This window comes from Phragmites australis, chromosome 4 (assembly GCF_958298935.1).
Source record: "Phragmites australis chromosome 4, lpPhrAust1.1, whole genome shotgun sequence".
Taxonomy (NCBI): Eukaryota; Viridiplantae; Streptophyta; class Magnoliopsida; order Poales; family Poaceae; genus Phragmites; species Phragmites australis.
Window position 1 is genome coordinate 48840479 of NC_084924.1, and position 19628 is coordinate 48860106.

At 42.6% G+C, this 19628-nt stretch overlaps 1 protein-coding gene across 1 annotated transcript; it reads right to left on the bottom strand.

Annotated features, from left to right (window-relative positions):
- Positions 1 to 449: 449 nt before the first annotated feature.
- On the bottom strand, positions 450 to 6407 carry LOC133917053 (DEAD-box ATP-dependent RNA helicase 10). Its single transcript, XM_062361006.1, has 13 exons — positions 6070 to 6407; positions 5850 to 5982; positions 5683 to 5752; positions 5118 to 5180; positions 4265 to 4339; positions 3569 to 3688; positions 2564 to 2605; positions 2390 to 2464; positions 1725 to 1877; positions 1434 to 1571; positions 1210 to 1321; positions 982 to 1070; positions 450 to 802 (listed from the first exon to the last, which is right to left on the bottom strand). The coding sequence occupies exons 1-13, from the start codon at positions 6242 to 6244 to the stop codon at positions 683 to 685; spliced, it is 1365 nt and encodes a 454-aa protein (XP_062216990.1). The 5' UTR covers positions 6245 to 6407; the 3' UTR covers positions 450 to 682.
- Between the last annotated feature and the right edge of the window lie 13221 nt (positions 6408 to 19628).

Sequence of the window (19628 nt, forward strand, 5' to 3'; positions counted from 1 at the left end):
TCTAGTTGAGGTTTGTTGGAATAGTCAAATCCTATTCGAGACTATTCGAATTCAGTCAAGGCTAGTCAGAGCTACTCGGAACATAGTCGATGTTGATTTTTGTATTTATTCTTGTTCGTGCTATATTAAAAATTAAATTAAATCTAAAAGTACTATTATTTCCAACCGTTCAAATCACACCCATTTGGGAAAAGCCCACCCCAACTTGGACCAAAACCGATGATCCCATCAAAGCAGTAGCAGAACAGGAAGTACCGACTGCCGAACGGTCCGACCGTCGCTCATCAGGTGACTCAGTAGGACGGCGGCTGGCGGACGACTCCTAACGCGCGGGGCAGAAGCAACTTCGCGTGCAGCAAACGTGTCACAAGAGCAGCATTGTCAATGCCTACGCCTTCGGGCAAGAGAGACAAGGAGGCCTGCATCCAAGAGCTATGAAATGAGACATGTAAATAGAAGCGGATTCCTTCATAACATGGTTTGTGAAGACAACATTGGCTGATTCTTGCGTCAACCTGATAAATAGTCCGAACTAAGCGTCTGAACTCGACCTAAATAGTCAGATGAATCACTGTGAATGCACTGGGATGGCATTGAACCACAAAGAGAGCTCACCCATAACCTAACATTTCGAGGAGCTGTACACACAGATTCTAAATCATCAGGCCAAGCTCCACTGCTTTCATCGTCTTCTTGGTTTCTTGAAGGCCTTCGATCTTTTAGAATGAGAATCGTCCTCCACCTCTTCCTCATCATCTCCCACCTTTCTCCGGTTCTTGCGGCCACCAGATTCCTTCATTTTCTACAATGACAGACCGATACAAATTCGTGAACAAGTTGTCATATAATCATACAAGTGAAGAGACATGACCGTGCCATGAACTGTAAGAGGCAGGTAGCCATCCTTTGGCACGGATTTGCTACCAGCAGGAATGGCACAACAATCACACTTAGAATTGATACTGATATCGGAGGGCATACCGTTAGTGCCATTCTCTTGGCATCGGATATGCGCTCCTTAAGTATCATGACTTCACCTTTGTCTACCGTACGCTGGTCTATTTTCTTGCCTGCAAAATATAGTTTATAAGAGCCCAGCTATGGAAAGACAGCATTCCAGTAATGCATGCAAATTTCAAAAAAAAAAAAGGAGGTAGAGCTTAAAAAAAAAAAGGAGGTAGAGCGGGCAAGAAGGAAAACTATTACTACCAAGGAGCTGCTCAATCAGCACAAACCACTGGGCTTCATACTGATTCACCAAAGATACAGCATATCCTGATCGCCCTGCACGTGCAGTCCTACCCACGCGATGAACATAATCCTACATGTGGTGCAGCTTAAGATTTAAGATAAAATACAAATGTGAACTTCTGACTGTAAGATGTTGAAAACAAAATCACTACATTGGTCCTACTGAAACAAACAGACAATACCTTAGAGTTCATTGGAATATCATAATTGATGACTATATCGACTCCTTGAATGTCAAGACCACGACTTGCCACATCTGTGCAAACAAGGATTTTGCATTCTTTCGCTTTGAACCTGTTCAAAGCACCTAACCTCTTGTCCTGACAAAGAAAAATAAACAAAAACAATAAGATTCAGAGTATTATTGAAGGGAAGAAATAAACAAGACACTTCCATCTCGCAAAAGGATTAACTGAATGAAAGAATCATATAATTTTGCCTTATGTCTGACATTTAAGTCAACGAAAGTAAACCTGACTCATTTGGCCACTGATAGACATAGCTTTAAAGCCAAGATTCCTTAGCATGAGAGCAAGGAGCATTGTAGATTCACAGGTGCGCACAAAGATCATGATCATGCTCTCTAGCATCTCACTCTCGTTCAGAACATGAACAAGATAGCAATCCTAAAATTCACATAACAAAAGGCAGATCAGAGAAAAACTGTGGGAAAAGGTACACTGCTGTCATGGTGAACAATATAGAATTCAATTTGTGTGCACATAACACATGTTGAATTAGTTAATCACATGCAATACAATAGCATCATCACAGCCATCATTTTTCGTAGCTGCTTCTTAAGTGTATTGGGGAAAGTTCAAACACAGACATGCAACTGAACAAGAATCGATACATCAAAATGATGCATAATAGTCTCTTGAATAAGAATGATAAAACATATGAATGACAATAAATGTGGACAAAAAAAAAGAGTAGACACTACATATGAATTACACAAAGGTTACAAAGTGATATGATTGCAGCATAAATAAGTACATGTACAGTAGTCCATGACAGCACAAAACTCTTGAGGGCACAGATTTAGATCACATGAACTGAAGAGAATCATTTATGCAGCAAGAACAAAAACAACAAGCACAAGGGTTAGATGGATCAAATAAGAGGCACAAGAACTGACCTTGTAATCTGAAGGAACAAAATAAAACTCTTGTTTAAGCGTGTCTACTGTAGAATATTTGGAGGATGCTTCAACCTGATCCCCAAAAAAAGAGTTGTGATCACAACTTAAGAATAAGAAAGAACACCAAGATCTAGCTTATTAAATGCTTTAAAGGCAAAGATAGAATGTCACCTTAGCAGGATTCCTGAGACAAGCTCGTTGTAGTTTATTTACCTAAGTTATTGCAAAGGAAACTTCAGTTAGTCAAACAAAACACATAAAATGCAAAGTCGTCATGCACTGTTTAGAAAATTAGTCCATGATCATGCAAACTAATAGTACTGAAAAAAATTACGCTAGGAAAGACAGACTTACATGAGATACCAGAAAATAAAGCATGACATCATTTGCGAGAACAAATTTGGTACTATTGATAATTAGTGCTTTCAGTTCTCCAATTCAGAGGTCCAACGAATTAATCCCTCAGGTAAAAAATACTTACGTTTTGGACATGAAACGGTCCCAATGTGTACCTTTAACCACTATGCTCACTGTAGTTCATGTCTGCGCACACCTCACAAGTTGTAACTCACAGTGTTTCGGATTGTAACTTACAGTGTTATCTTCTCGTATTGCAATTATGCATTTATGGATGTGAAGTTATAACTCACAGTGTTTCAAGTTGTAACTGGGGGATGTGCGCAGTGCGAATAACAAGTTGTAACTCACAGTATTCCAAGTTGTAACTGGGGGATGTGCGCAGTGCGAATAACAAGTTGTAACTTACAGTGTTAGCTTCTCGTGTTGCAAATATACATTTCTAGACATGAAGTTGTAACTGATCTACTTAACAAGCTGTAACTCACAGTGTTTCGGGTTGTAACTGGGGGATATGCGCAGTGCAAATAGCAACTGCGCACAAGCGCAGAATAGCCTCGCCGTATGTATATATATATATATATATATATATATATATATATATATATATATATATATATATATATATATATGAAAGTTATTTTTTCACGACGAGTCTACACATCATTTTCATGTTTCCAAACTAAGTGTTTTAAAAGTGATTGATAGTCAAAGTTTCAAAAGTTTGACCGCACCTTGTCCAAAAGGTCAAGTATTTGTGACCGAAGAGAGTAAGTATTTTCAGCTCATAAATAAACAAGTACGATACTATCCACAAACCTTTTTGGTCATTGTAGCTGAAAAAAGGAAAGTTCTCCTCTCTTTAGGGATCTCTTTTAGAATGTCATCGAGGGCTTTCTCAAACTCCACATTAAGTAATTTATCAGCTTCATCCAGTACCTAGAAAAACAAAAGATATACGTAAAAAGAAGTTAAAGTTTAAACATGTTCATATTATTGTTCCAAATTGTAAGGTATGCTGCAAGATGTAAGGAAATAGTTGACAGGCAAGGTACAGAACTGTGTATTCAGCACATGGCTATGATCCATCAAGCATGAAGTATAAGCTAAAATAAAACTTTATGCCAAGAACTTCAAATGAAATAGGTAAGCATATAAAAAATTCAGAGACTCAAATGTGAAAATCGGTAGCATTTCAATAGGACAACATGTTCTGCCATTTAAATGTATCCAGCAAGAAATTCAAAACTGACTTTGGGGCTGTTTATTTAGATACAAAAGGATTCAGAGAAAACTTCACGTAATCAAAAGGAAAATAGATATTATTCAGTTGGACAGTTGGACAGTTGGAATAGCACGCAAGGACTACGCCGTCTTGGAAATACAGTTTCTCAGGTGGATAAAAGAAGGTTTTGTTAAAGGCCACTTTTTGTATGGTATACATTAGTGCAAATCAATAACACAATCAATAGAATGAGCCTAATAACAAACAGCAAAAAAAGAGAAAATACATACCAAGTACTTGATTTTCTTAAGGCTGAAACCTTTTGTATCTGTCAAATGGTCCAAAAGACGGCCAGGAGTTCCAACCTAAATTTTGAAAGAAATGTTACATAGAACAAGATGAGTCAAGATGAAGAGAAACATTATGTGACATCAAATTAACTTAACAGCATATAGACTGACATTATATTTGCTATTCGGATTTCGGATATCTAAAAGAAAACTCGGATATCGGATCAGATCTCAAATAGTAGTATCGGATATCGGATTCGGACGTAGCGAGCCGTGTATCTGTCAGATATCGGATACCCAAGAATAAAATTGGATATATCCAAAGACTATCTGACAACTATCCAAGCCTATCTTTCGAATCTTATAACTTTTTTATAAGGAGTTGGATGGAGACGATCTTTATATGAAAATTGTAGCTCTCGACGAGATCTACAAGTTTGTAGTTGATATTTTTTTATTTGAAGTAATTAATATGTTCAAATAATTAATAGAATTTTCAGCCAGCATATTGGGCACTCATAACTTCCCCGATTCGCTCTAGCATAACTCTTTTCATGTGAGTATATTGTTGATTTGTTTACTAGACCTCTAATGTAGTTGAGTTTTGGATACATGGAATGGTTGAACAATCATAATATATGCGATATATATGGTTGTTGATTTTATATCTGACACCATCCTTGTCTGACTCTGATTCCCATGAAAAAATATGAGATAGGAGGATCAGCGATATCCATCTGTATCCGATCCGATTACACCCCTAATCTTGCAGTTCTGCAGCACTGAAGGTCTACACTAAAAAATCTTTAGCTTGGAATGGAAATGAGAAATTCATGGAATCTACAATACCCACCACAATATGTGGACGTTTTGCAATGGATAACACTTGCTGCATCCGATCCACTCCTCCAACAAGCTGGTGAAAGAATAAAATGTCAACTGAAAGAAAGCAACCCACAAAAACCTAACAATAACCATAAGACTTGTATTTGAGCAGATATGGCATGAATGCATTATCGCCAAGGAACATCCAAATGCTTCTAATCTAATAATAGCAGCACATCACATGTTCAAAGTATCATGAGCAGAAAGTAATGATGATTATAAAGTAGTGAAATGAGCCTTGTTGTGGTGGAAGGGGAAAAATATATAGCTCCATTGAAATGGAATCGAACTCGTAAAACAATAGCAGGAAATTTAAAACCTAGATATAACTATGGTCCACTATGCTTCACCCTTTACAGACACGACCATGCTTCAGATAAGAAGGTTATAAGATGCATATGTATTGACTTGCAGCAGCCACGATTTAATGCATTACGCTCGATACCATTTTTTTCTACTTGCTACAATGCTGGACATACGATCGGCAAAAAAGGGAACAATTAAACACATTGGCATGCACAGATACCACTTACCACGGAGCAACGCAAGCCAATAGCTGACCCGAGCGCCTCAAACTGCTCCGCAATCTGAATCGCGAGCTCCCTGAGCCACAACAGTCGCATCATCAGAATCCACAGACACTCGAAACAAGAGATTGCTACATCGTCTCCAAAGGCAGGAATAGAACAAACAAACCGACCTCGTTGGCGACAGCACGCAAGCAAAGAAAGGATGTTGGACGTCGCGTTTCTCGAGCAGCTCCTGCAGGATAGGAAGCGCGAACGCGCCCGTCTTCCCCGACCCTGTCTGCGCCAGCGCTATCAGGTCCTTCCCTGAGCATAGCAAACCCCAGTTCAGAGCTTGCGATAGTAATTACCAGACACACGGCGGGCGATGCCCTGGATGATTGATAATACTACCTTGGAGGGCGTAGGGGATGGCCTCTGACTGGATCCTTGTGGGCTCCTTCCACCCCATGGCGTCGCACGCCTCCACCAGCTCCGCGCAGATGCCGAGCTCCGCGAACGTCGACGCCTGACGCGCCGGCTCCTCCTGCCTCTCGCCAGCCCCCTCGACCACGTCCTCCTTCGCCATGGCCTCTTCGCGGGAGAGAGCTGCCTTTGCGGGTGCGCGTGAGTGCTGAGCGGCGGATGTGCGAGCGGGCGGCGGCCGGGAACGAGCCGTGCGGTGTCGCGGGTTTTACGGCTGGTTGGGGCGCGCAGGGGAAACGCACACAGCCGCTGCGCTGCGACGGCGGGGGCAGAAAACCCTAGCGAACTGGCCTAGCCCATAAAGACGATGGGTTGCGGAATGACAACAACTGATTGGGCCGATCCATAGTATGTTTGGGCCTAATTGAGTTGCGTTGGCAGGCTAAGTGGTTGAGAGAGATGGGCTTCTAGCCCATCCAATTAAGCAGTTGTAGCTGTTGGATCCCTAGCGGCCTAGCCTCCGCTTGCCTTGCCTGCTGGATAAGAAATCGAATGTTTCGTTATCTTGCTCGCTACATCGGTGCTGATCCATAGTATGTTTTTTAAGATTTACTTCACCAGCTGGGGCGAGCTGAAACCGCTCTTCGATGCTGAAAATGCTAGTCTTGCTGAGCAAGACAAGGCGAATTGGATGGGAAGCCAACCAAACACTGTGTCTGCTACCGTCGGCCCTTGCTGAACTTTGCTGGTAGTGGTAGCCACGGGTGAACCTTGCTTCCAGATCTATGGTTGATGTCTGCCATGGCAATGCTGTTTGTGTAGATAGTGTTTGGTTCCTTAAATGAGATGGTACATGTATGGATGATTCTGGATGTGCTCATGGTCTGTGTGCTTAGTTGCATAAACTGTATCATCTCATTCAAGACAAAATGATACAAATTCTAAAAATATTCTCTCAATATCATGTACCATCTCAATCAGAAAAATTGGGCGAACTACCACATTAGATTTTGTCAACTCTACTAATTACTTGTGGTTAGTGATAATTAGTGAATATCGGTAGTTATTAAGGATTTTTAGTTAAACATTATATTAGGATGATCCCTGATAATGAACTAGGATATATACCAGATGACAAGCGTGTTGATCTATATTTTTACTGGATGTATATTGAACTGTATCCAAGAACACAAGAATATATCTAGGTTCAAACCTCCTGGGGATAATAACACTACGTCTTACATATTGTCTTGTGAGTTGGATAAACTTGGTGTAGCAAACATATTTTTGGAAGATTGTAGCGACCATATTTAAAGCATGTATATGATTTTGGTGATTAATGATAATATAGTAAATTGGACTAATATATTTATCAAGTATATATTTTAGTAGGTCTCATGGATTCAATACATGAAAAAGTCATCAATTTCGGAACGAAGATTGATCAAATTGGAGAAGTCCTAGAGAAATTGTACATGTTGGAAGGTCCGACGCAGAGGAGACTGTACACCGGAGCATTTCAGCTCATGGCAACTGTACATGTCGGAATATCCGGCGCATGAAGCCAGTACACGCTGGAGTGTTTTTGACAATAGGTAGAAAAGCTGAAACACGCCAAATAGTTTAGTGATATGGAATAGAATATGCCGAACTATTTCTTACAGAGAAGGTTGCAAGTGTTGAAGAGTGAAGATCAACATGTCGGATTGTCCAACGCACTGATAATATACATAGCAGAGTATTTTGTGCAGAGAAGAAAGTGGCTCGGTTGGCAGAAGCAGTCTACACGCCAGATGGTCCAACGATGAAGCTAGTGAACACGCCGAAATTTCTGATGTACACAAAAGGTTTTAGTAGAGATCCAACGCCTAGTTTTTGGAAGATGTACACGCCGGATGGTCATGTGAGTACAATATTGTTTACACCGAATCATCCGACGTGTACAGTAGAGTTAAGCCATTGGGGCAACGGCTAGTCCGTGGAGTTTAGGCTATTTATGTCCCTCCACTCAGCCATTTGAAGGCGCCAAGAAATCTCATACACACTAGGAAAGATATCCAAACCATCAAAGTGCTTAAAAATGATCATCTAAAGCGATTTAGCACAAGATTAGTGAGTGACTAGTGTTTATAGGCCTAGATAGAGTTAGTGCTAGGTGTTGCTATCTATAGTGGGAATTAATGAGTGATTCTACATTGTACCAAGTGATACGTCGGCACCTTAGAGTCTTAGTGACTCACCGGCACCTTGAGCGGGAGTTGCACAAGTTTGTTGACCCTCTGAATTAGTGTAGAGCGGTGGTAAGAAGCGTGTATGGGGATGCAGAGACCCTTACTTTGGTGGCTTAATCTCCAAAGAGTGACGTGAAGTAACCAGAAGAGAAGCTAATGGTGGGACCTCGCCTTGGTGCCTTGGTGGCTCAAGAGCTGTAACCAGAATAGTCTTGATGATCAAAAGTATATCTTTGGTGGAGCTCTAACATGAACTTGGGATAGCATTCATGTCATCGATACCATAAAATAAAAATTCCTTGTACCGAGTTTGCTCTCTCTACCCTATTTACATTTCTGTATTTACATACTTGCAATTTAACTTCCTAGATAGGTTGCAATCTCTTTTAAGCCGTAGAGTAGACTCACTAGATAAACCTACAACACATTTAGATTGAAATTGATATATGTTTATATTGTAATTTTTTTGAGATAATTAGTTTATAAGTGTCAAAATTCAGCGGAAATCTTTCTCGTGGTCTAACCGGACTCAACCGCGGTCTGACCACCAGGTGGACAGCCACGTAGGCTTGCCATGTGAACTTTTTGCGGTCTGATCGCCAGCGCACAGAAGCTCACTTAAGTGGCCGATCGCCTCTCTCACTCATTCTCTCTCTCTCTCTCTCTCATTTGCCTCTCTCTCACTCACTCTATCACTCCAACAAACTAGAGAGAGAGCTCCAAATCAATGTGTCGACGGCCGAAGATCGAAGGTGGGGGACTCCCACAAGCTTTCCAAAGGATTTCCCCGAGCTTCTTCCCCCTTTCCTCCTCGTCGGAGGGGTTTTCTCACCGTTTCTTTCTCTGGTAGTTTATTCACCCTGCGGGAGTCAAGTCGGTGGATGAAGCTTCCCTGGAGGATTCCGATCCAATACAAAGTTCCTATATGCTGAGGTAAATATCTCCCTACCATTTTCCCATCATTTCATAGCCCTAGGCGATTGTCGTTTCGATTTTTGCCACGAAACCCTGGTGAATACTAGGTCTAGATCTTATTTTGGGGGTTTTACGTGTTCGAACCGTGCATGTCGTCCGAACAATCATATAATACATTTTGGCCGCCACTAGGGCCGGTAGGGTCTGGCAGTCTGACCACCACTAGAGTCGGTCTGACCATCAGTAGGTCGGTTCAAAATATCTGAATTTAGGAGTCAGATCACCGTTAGGGCTAGTCTGATCGTTGGTCGGCAGTCTAAGCGTCACCATGCCTTCAGTCTGAACGCTAGGGCCCTAAACTCTCTACACGCTCGCGGTCTGACCCCCACTTGCATGTCGGTCTGACCCCCATCCATTCAAGGCTGTGTGTACTTAAATTACCTTGTCTAGGGTTTTAAACTTTGGAACCCTAATCATTTGGTGGTCTTTTACAAATGTTTTCGAAATACGACGCTCTAATATTATCCAAGCATGCATCATTTACATATTTTTCCATCTTTCATTTTATATATGCAATGTGTTCTTGATTCGTTTAAAGAGTGTTGCAACAACGGTCCAAGCGAGTGAAGGCGACGCCGAGCTATCAGAGTTTTATGAGTGTTGTGTGGACAGTATCAGGCAACCGCTAGAACAGCAAGACAAGCATATAAGAATATTGCACCTTGTTTGAATTGAATGGAGTCTAAATTGATAATTTGTCACTTATGTACGTTTGCATGTTTAGCAAGCCGATGTCAGGCTTATATGGGTAGAATCTATATTGATTTGTGTTACCTCTACCTTGAGTTATTGATCATCCATATCCTTGTAGCCTTGATCACATGGTTAATGTCTAACTTACAAATTATTCGAAATGCTTATCAATACATAGATCCTCGGTAGAAGATGTGCAATAGTTCAACCATTATTCGCGAGCTTAGGGCTTACTTACTGTTCACAATTACAATGATAATGATGTGGGACCTATGAGATATGAGATGAGGTGAGATATGGGTGGTGCTAGGTGTTGGTTGGGAGTGGAATCCGGATGCCATAGATCGCTTGCATCGTTTAAGCACCGTCCATCAGTGCCATTGACTTTATCACTTTCTGTACAACCATATATTCGGATAATGGACAAATGAGTTAAGTATCATACGCCGTGCTAAAGCTTGTCGTGTGCCCATATGATGCATAAGAAAAATAAAGGAGAAGCAAGGTGGCGAGGAGTCGGAGGTGTCCGGGACACGCTTGCGGTAACCCTGGTGCCATTAGAGCATGTGCAAGTAGGTATTTTCCGGTATGAGAAAGGTTATCTCCGGGGCCAAGAGGATGGATCCGGATCATGTGGGTAAAGTTATACCCCCTGCAGGGTGTAAGAACAATTCAAATTGTCGTGCTCTTGGTCATGAGCATGCTTCTGTCAATCCACATCGGTGGTAGAGTTTTCGAATTTGGGGATATGACATAGTATGTTGGGTTTGGTTGTTGAGGGTTATTGATTATATGATATGGTTCGTTTTACATGTATGTGCAGGTTGATGTTGCAAGATAGATATGTTTTTAGTTAAGTATAGATGCTCACATATAGATATTAGGTTGCTTATGCTTATAAATTCACTTAACCTTATGGCATACTCCTTGCTAATGACTTAAATGCATAATCCTTGAAGTCAGGTTATTATATGTACCTATTATGGATTAAGTCTTGCGAATACCTTCGTACTCACGTTGCTCTTTTAAGTTCTGCTGGTGAAGAGGAGCTCATGTTTGGCTACTTCATATCCGCTAATGGAAATGGCGGGAATGAGTAGTATAAACTACTCGTGCGATGTGCTTTTGGGTGGAGCCTAAGGACATACGGCTTCACCTAGCTTTTGGTGTTGTTAGGTGTTCCATTTCCGCTACGTAGTTTTTCTATTTTTTATTGTAAATTATGTAAATAGTTGAATGCTTAAGAACTTGTAATATAATTTAATTACTTATTTTTTCTTAACCTTTGTTGTGATGCCATATGTTAGAAATGCATGGGTTCCGATCTTGTACATAAAACATGTGTCAGGACTATTTGGATGGTATTCCGACTAATCATCATGGTTGTGATGAAGCAAACGATCGTCCTGATAATTAATTGAAATATTATTTGGACGGCTCCTCACACAGAGGAAAAGATGCATAAACAAACAGACAGTGTCAAATCCTGTAGTAGATATACTCTTGATGGAGATAACTACCCCTAACCTATCATAACATCGGATAGAAATGTATGCATTACTCTGGTCGTTCTGCACGCCTTATACCATTACCAAACGTCGTCACACTCACTCGTCAAACCATCATGTAATATTAAATACTACGAGATAAGTCACTATAAATCCACGCCGCCCCCACGACAATGCCCTGCCAAAAGCAAAGTCTGGAGAAGCAAAATATATACTCATATACTCGAGTGGATAATATTAAATAAGACTTGACTGGTTAGGTGAGGACATGCCTTGTGGGTAGCAAGGGATTTTGCTTTGTGATCAGGGGGCTAGTCGTACGAGCCTCGCCCTGATCGTGCGATGCGACTGCGATCTTGACCATACTTGCTGTCGGCTGACACTTGGTGGCGCGGAATATATCTCGTAAGCATCTACTTACCTGTTACACCAACATATTTATTACAATTAGATGTTATAACCATAACTAATTATTATTATGGATATTTAGTGATGATTATTGACAACTTAAGTTATGATCAACTGAAATTAGTAACGATTAGTACTAATTAGCATATTTTGTTGATAATAACAAATATAAAAATATTATTTTTAGAATAATTAAATTATATATAGACATATTATATGGTTTTTAAGCAGCTAAATATGTTATCGTATCATCTAATACATTAAAAAAAATATTATCATATTATTATATACATCTAACAAAATAACATATTTATACCATCTCATACAAAATCATTCCATCTGTCTATAACAATCTCATCTCATTTAACTTCCACAATCGATGTACATCTCAACTCTACCCAAACACCCGCCCGTGTAATATGCTCGGGCCAATAGGAGACTCGTTCGCCGGACAAATCTTCTGAACTCTCAACCGTTTAGTTCGAACCTGTGGCTCAGCTCAAAGAAATGGCCAGCATCCAACATCGTCCGTACGAAGCGGCAAGCCACGCAGGGTCAAGGGCACAGTCTCAGGCCACCGCGCCTGCGGGATAGGGTCCGTACCACGGCTTCACTTACCATTGGGCGGCCAGCACTGCCGTTGCTGCACAAATTACTCACATGATGCTTAGCTATGCTGCCTTTACTGCTTCGTCTCCATCTCCCTCGCCCTTTTGCCATCTCGCCAGAAAGCTGCCTTTTCGCTTTTCATCAGCCCGCTGCCTGCCGGCACGTACCGCCGTGCCACTGCCGACGCGGCACTGTCTCGCGTGCCGATGCATGCCATGGAGCCCAGGAAGGCGAGCAACTGCAAGCGAGGAGCAGCGGACTTGACTTCCCAGGGTAAGAGAGAGGGGACATCGTGCCCTGTAGAGTCCGGATGCAGCTTATTAATGGCGGCATGGAGGAAGGAGGTGTACACACATGGGTGACTTCATGCACGTACGCCGAATCATACACCAATGGGCCGGCCGGCCGGCGCTCGTGTCGTGCGTCCGTGCGCGTACTGCAGCCGCATTGATAACAGAATCCGGTACGTCTTCTGATTGACATTGCTCGCCGCGCGTGTGCGTTCATGGCTGCTTTGGTTGCTGCTATGAGAAAGATTTATCTGACCGGATGGATGCTGGACCTCTGTTCGTGCTCTGTTTGGTTGACGTTTGAGATGGTGTCGGACTCAAACATGGAACTCGGACTTAGGTGCTTGTTTTCAGTTGTCTAATGGCTCGCAGCAAGCCTGAGCAACAGGATTACTTCATTTACCACCTCTCACTGAGAGGCTCTCAGACATATAGCAGCAACCAAAAGGAGGAGAACGTTATGCGTGAACAGGCAAAATCAATCATAAACTCAGAAAGTAGTCAGACAAGCAAAATGCTCAGGCAAATAAGCAAGAGCAGCAACCAAACAAGCCCTACCGTGCCTGCCTGATCAACCCGGACAGCCGCTGCCTCTGCGATCCTCGCCGTGCCCGCGAGCCGGAAGAGCGCGATGCGTTGCACGGTCTTTCCTGCTCCCCGGTGCTCCAGCCGCGCGCTCCCCCCTGCTGCGTGCGTAAGCCCTGCGCTGGTGGGTAAAAGTAACCTCACCGTACGACGCATCGATCGACAGGAGCACGATGAACCGGCAGGTTCAGCAACGGCCCTACGGGTATAGCTACACGCATGGGCCGCGGCACGGTAGCTAGCTGGAGGGGCAGCACGCCGAGAATGATTCTGCGACGCGGAAGCCGCGGCGCGCACCAGAAGCAGAATCGGGGCAAAAGCTTTCGCATCAACCTCAATGATGGCCTGGGCATTGTTGACCAGCAGAGCCAGAGCCAAACCGTGCGTAGGCCTGCACCGCACTGCCCGGCCCGACGCGATCGTACTAGATACGGTACACGGCAACGACACCCGATGAGGCAAAGCCTGCCCCACTCCCAAACAGAAACAGAGGCTGCAGCAGCAACAGCAAGGACACGGCGACCAAGGGATGGGCATGCCGTGCAGAGATATCGATGCGGCCAGAAAGTAAGCCAAAAACTAAAATTAGACGGAATAGATAACATAGCGTTGTATTTCTAATTTTATATTTGTATTTGCCACTTATTTAAAAAACCGATTTTCGATATAACATACGTAAAAAAACACGGGTTTGACTATATTAGCCCATATTCAGTACCTCAAATATCAAAAATCAGCTATGTTCGATACATGAGGCGTCGAATATGTGTTATATTACCATATTCGGAGTATCGTGTGTCGAATATGGTATGTACCGGTTACGGACACTTTGATGCTGTCATTTTATGCCAGAAAGTGATTTGTCCCGTAACACTTCGTGTTTCTTATTTTATGTCGGGATCGACTACATCACGTAATGTCCACCGACAGAGACAAAAAGATGTGTGTTGTCATTTTATGTTTGAAGCTCTGTCATATGGTCACTTCATGTCTAAAGATAGAGTCCGGATGGAGGTGTTGTCATTTTATGCTTAAAGCTCCTGTCATTTCTTGTCAAAAGTCTGAGTCAAAATATAGGTATGAACATATGTCATGGTTTAAGGCTAAATACATTAATGTTAGCAATTGCAAACTATCGATAAAATTAGAAATTATTTGCTAATTTAAATGTACATATCAAAATTTCTAATTCACCATATAGTCTCAAAGGTTGTGAGCAGCCTTAACACTTAACACTTAGCCATGTTTGAAGATGCACAACTTAAAATATAGTAGTGGCAATATTTCCACTTGTATCATTGATCTCAAGATGTATAGTACATAGCTGTTGATTATCTAGATCATCTCAAGATGACGGTGGAAAATAGCGACGTAAACTAGTGAAAGAATGTCAGTTGTGCCAGTCCATGCTAACAGGGTAAGAAAGTTGTCATTGTCGAGGTGGTGATTGGAAGTTGTGAGGATGGGTAGAAGCAAATCATGGTAAGAGCACATCATATTTCCTTGTTGGTCGTATGTCATATTGATGTGGTACGTGAACGTCCTCTTGCAGTGTTATTTGAACCTTCTCAAGTATTGCTCCTGAAACATCGAGGCATCGGTGGCATGAAATCATCGTCCTCATCATTTTCTAGTTGAATAACAAAGGATACCCTTGTACCCCTTAGGTTCGCTGATATTCGTCTTCTATGCGAAACAGGCATCATACTCCTGCTGAAGAGCATATACATCACTAAGAAGTTTGTGATTTCTTTGTTGATTAACTCGGTGTCTTCCGGAAACACCTAACGCAAAAGAAGAGCATTCAAATCAATGGAAAATAGATAAGCAGGGTGACCAAATAGAAAATAACGAACCTAAATGTGGAATGCATACTGGTCGAACAACATCGCGATCATTCTTTGCCTCATAGAGAAACCTAGTACAGAATGATGGTCGGCTAGTTCCCACACCCTAAGATACATTTGGCGTCGCTTATGCAAAAGGGTCCTAAGATCGTCGGTGGTTACATATTAGAGTGGAGCGGTTAATGCGGAACAAAAGGGTCTTGCATGCAATTTGGACACGACTTGGATTAGGTTGTTCTCCTTAAAGGGATTATCTTTCCTTCCACGCACAACCTGCAATGAGGCATTTAATGCTATATCGATTATTGTAGGTATTCATGAAAAGTTTGTACTAGAAGATCCCGCCATAGATTTATTGCTCCTTGACTACAACATTCTGGCTCCGCATCAAAGCACAAATCCCTCATTATTTAAAAACATTAAATAATTATTAAATATCATAATTAATATGTAACCATGCTTAATAAATAAGTAATAAATAAAGTTATATGCCATAATTACTTGACAAATATTAAATAAATTAAAAATAATTATATTACTAATACAGTGAATAAGACATTAGAGATGACTATGAAAATAAAATAAATAATATATGTGTCATGAACAAGTACAAGTGCACTGTCTACTTAACGACGCCGTCGCCACACGTGATCCCTAAGAGTGTAAGTGTCTGGCGGGTATGTGGCCCTCATCCCAGCAGCTCACGCTGGTCTCTGCCACATGTGCCCTTGCTCGTCATCGTCATCGTCATGCCCTGTTGGACCCCCACCGAACGTGTTTCCAGACCCGCTAACTCGGCCATGCATGTACTATGATAAAGGATCCTCATGCGGAAGTATGGACGCTTGTAGTACTTGCTCCGATGGAGTCTGGTGTGCCGAAGTCTCATCATGTTGGTACCACTGCGAACCTTCAGGTGCATCGGGATATTAGAGGTATTGGCCGCTTAGAAGCTCAGCAAAGCTATCGGGCTGTATTGCAGCAGCCCAGTCAAAATCATGTGGGTCGCTTTAGTTAGGCGTCTGCTGCATGGAGTCAAAGACGTCCTCGTGATGAGTCGATACACTAAGGCACCTATGTGCACTCCTCGGCTTCAGCACCGAAACGTGACACATGATGCTTCGCAGTCGAAGGTGCCTCTCGCGACTGTGCCCGAACGGGTTCATCACGAGCATTAGACGAGCGCCAGCTGTGGGAGGCACGGGACGGGTCCATAGCTGGTAGGTCGTACCCCCTCGAACGCGGGGCACAAACACCTAAACCACATAACGCGGACAGCAAGAGAGACCCTCTTGTCCTCATGTATTCTCAGAGAGGGTTCCGATCCCTTCGCGTTGATGACCCGTTTGCTTCCTCACAAGCTTGCTCCGCATATGTATGCATTTCATATGATACTTCGGTCTGTATAAGATGATGGTCATGCCATTAATACATAGATTTAACTAATAAAAATCGTTAGAAGTACCGCATCACTTACCACAACATGAAGAAGACAAACATGATCCTCAGAGAAGGGTTTGGGGCCGGCTCTACAAGTCCACTGAGTAAGGTGGCACACGTGAGCGAACAGTACCACGAAAGGTACTCCCAACATGTGCCGTCGTCGTATTGTCCAGCATGAATGATGACATCCATCACGGCTAACTTCGTCCACCTGTTTATATGCTTGGCATTAATAGATGACTAGTCTTGCATGCCTGCGGTCCCCTGTGCGCTCCTCCTGTACGTGACATAAAAAATTATAATTTTTCAACATGGATCACCTAATGTAATAATAGTACGTACAATAACACACTTACTCATGCGCCCATCCAACATCTCGTGGGGTAGGTACTATTCAGATAAACTAAATACTCTAATTTACCAACTTAATATAATTTAACAAATGCAATTTAACAGATTAAATAATCTACTTACTCTAATTACTATTATTAATCTAAGTATTAGTTACATACATAATCTATATATCTAATTAATCAACTTAATATAATTTATCAAATCTAATGGAATGGTTTAAACAATCTACTTACCTTAACTATTATTACTAATCTTTATTAATTACCTATATAATTTAAGTACTTACTATAATTGATCTCGTGTTGCTGCTATTCCTCTCCTCGTGCTGCTACTACTCCTCTCCTTGCGATGCTGCTCCTCCTCGCCTCGCGCTGCGCTGTTGCTCCTCACCTCGTGCTCCGCTGCTCGCCTCTGCTGCTCCTCCTCACTCCTCATTTTGTAGTAGGCTGCAGGCGACGCACCGACAGCAACAAAACGACGTGCAAAAGAAAGCAACATGCATGCATGCTGGCCATTCGCGCAAAAAACAAAGCACCAAAGCGACGGTGATGTGACAAAAGTAGGACGTGACCGCACGGCAGCCGGTACACGAGGTGCCGAGTACATCTGATTTTTGGCATATGAGGTGTCGAATATGGGCTACAGTACCATATTCAGCACCTCGTGTGTCGAATATGGTCAGGCACATTTTTTTCGACGTACTATGTACCGAAAATCAGTTTTCGGTAAATGAGATGCCGAATACGGATGCTAAAGTTGTAAATATGATGATATATTGTCTATTTCAGCAAATACGGTCACATCTGTTGTCTAATTTTGGGCTTTATGCCAGAAAGTTACACTGCATTGCATGCAGCCACGGAATCCAGCTCTAGCAGTAGCAGGATTACAATATGTGTATTTATATAGCGTACACGGCACACAGATGCATGTATCATATCTTAACCTGCACAACCGAGAATAGCAATCGGAGGGCATGAATAGACGTTTTATCAAAATCATTCGAATTGGATGATCTTTTTCTTTGTTTCACCAAAAATACTTCAAACTCAAATGAAAGCAAAATCTGATTAGAAGTTACAATAAAGAACGCAAATAAAACCATAGTTCTCATAGCTGTATATGAACCCTAGGTTTTATTAAAACCAATTCTACGAGTCATACCCATAAAAGATTTCAACTTGAAGGAAGAAATACTTTGATCTAAAAAGATACACACCGGGGGAAACACTCCAAGTTGATGGTTTAGAGGCCCAAGAATTTAATATCCAATTATGTACATTTATACACGAATTTTATACCTCTAGAAACGAGAAGAATGACTCCAACAAGATGAAAAATTTTAGCATAAGCATAAAAACGAAGGGAAAATTTGCTGCAGTACCCAACTAAAGTGTGGTTTTTACTGTAAGATACGATTATATATATATATATATATATATATATATATATATATATATATATATATATGTTGATTGACACTCTAGAAGTGTGGATATTTTCTAGAAGATATCACGAACATTAAAATATTAATATCCGCTCTTAAACTAGATCAAATATCATTTTTGCCCTTAGGCCCGTATGTCAGATTTATCTTCTACGTCCTACTCCCTTTTCTCTTATCCTTTCCTCATCCCCTCCGAAATGTTCTTCTCGCATGGCGGAGGGTTGACTGTCGCGAGCTCGAGCCAAACGGACACAGGCATAGTATCCATGGAGCGTGGGGAGGGGGGCGGAGGGGGGATCTTTGCGGCCTCGGCTAGGTTGGGGATGGCTCAGAGCGGCCAGTTGACGGGTAATGCTCACAGCGGCCATGGATTGATGGGGAGCTAAGCCATAGCTCGGTCAAAGGAGGGCAGCAACGCGTCGAGCACACGAAGGAGAACTTATCCTGGGGGATTTTGGCCGATAGGCTCTATCAGAGCACGATCGACGATGGTGAGGCAAGACGACGGAGCGAGGTCACATGGCGGAGGGTTGGCTGTTGTCAAGCTCGAGCCAAACGACCACGGGCATTAGCATCCATGGAGTGTGAGGAGGCTCTTCGTGGCCTCGGCTTTGTCAGGGATGGCTCAAAGCGGCCGGTCGACGGTGAGGCGGCTCACGACAGCCATGGAGGTCGACGGATGGAGAAATGGCTAGTGCGACTCGATGGGCTGCAGAACCAGAACGATGTAGGGTCAAGGGGATGCGCCAAGGGGTGAGGAGGATGTGGGAGAGAGGGATTGGATGTTGGCTCACCGTGGAGGACGAATTTGGTGGCAGAGCATGCGGTCCTTTGGCCAGAGGTGGAGAAGAAAGGCCGTGGCGTGGCATCTTCTAGTGGGGAGAGGGAAAATTGATGGCGACCAAGGCTTAAAGGGCTCCTGAAGATCTCCTCTGTAGTAGGTTGACGGCGGAAGAGCCTTGGAAGGCGGTGGCGAGCTCGATTGACAAAGAGGGCGTGGGCGAGCACCTTGAGCACGCAGAGGGAGTCAGCATCGACGGCAGCTGGAGCACAGTCCGGCCGGACAACAACGTGACACAAGGTGGTGTCAGGAACGAGGTGACGCAAGCCTTCAGACGGATGCGCTCAGCACCAGCAGCAAGAACACACACAGTAGA

Excerpts from the sequence above, each read along its gene's own strand:
- LOC133917053 (XM_062361006.1), bottom strand. The coding sequence starts at position 6,244 with ATGGCGAAGGAGGACGTGGTCGAGGGGGCTGGCGAGAGGCAGGAGGAG. Across the intron at positions 5,181-5,682 it reads TTGGCTTGCGTTGCTCCGTG|CTTGTTGGAGGAGTGGATCG; the intron begins GTAAGTGGTATC and ends TTCTTTCACCAG. Across the intron at positions 1,071-1,209 it reads GCTGATTGAGCAGCTCCTTG|GCAAGAAAATAGACCAGCGT; the intron begins GTAGTAATAGTT and ends TATATTTTGCAG.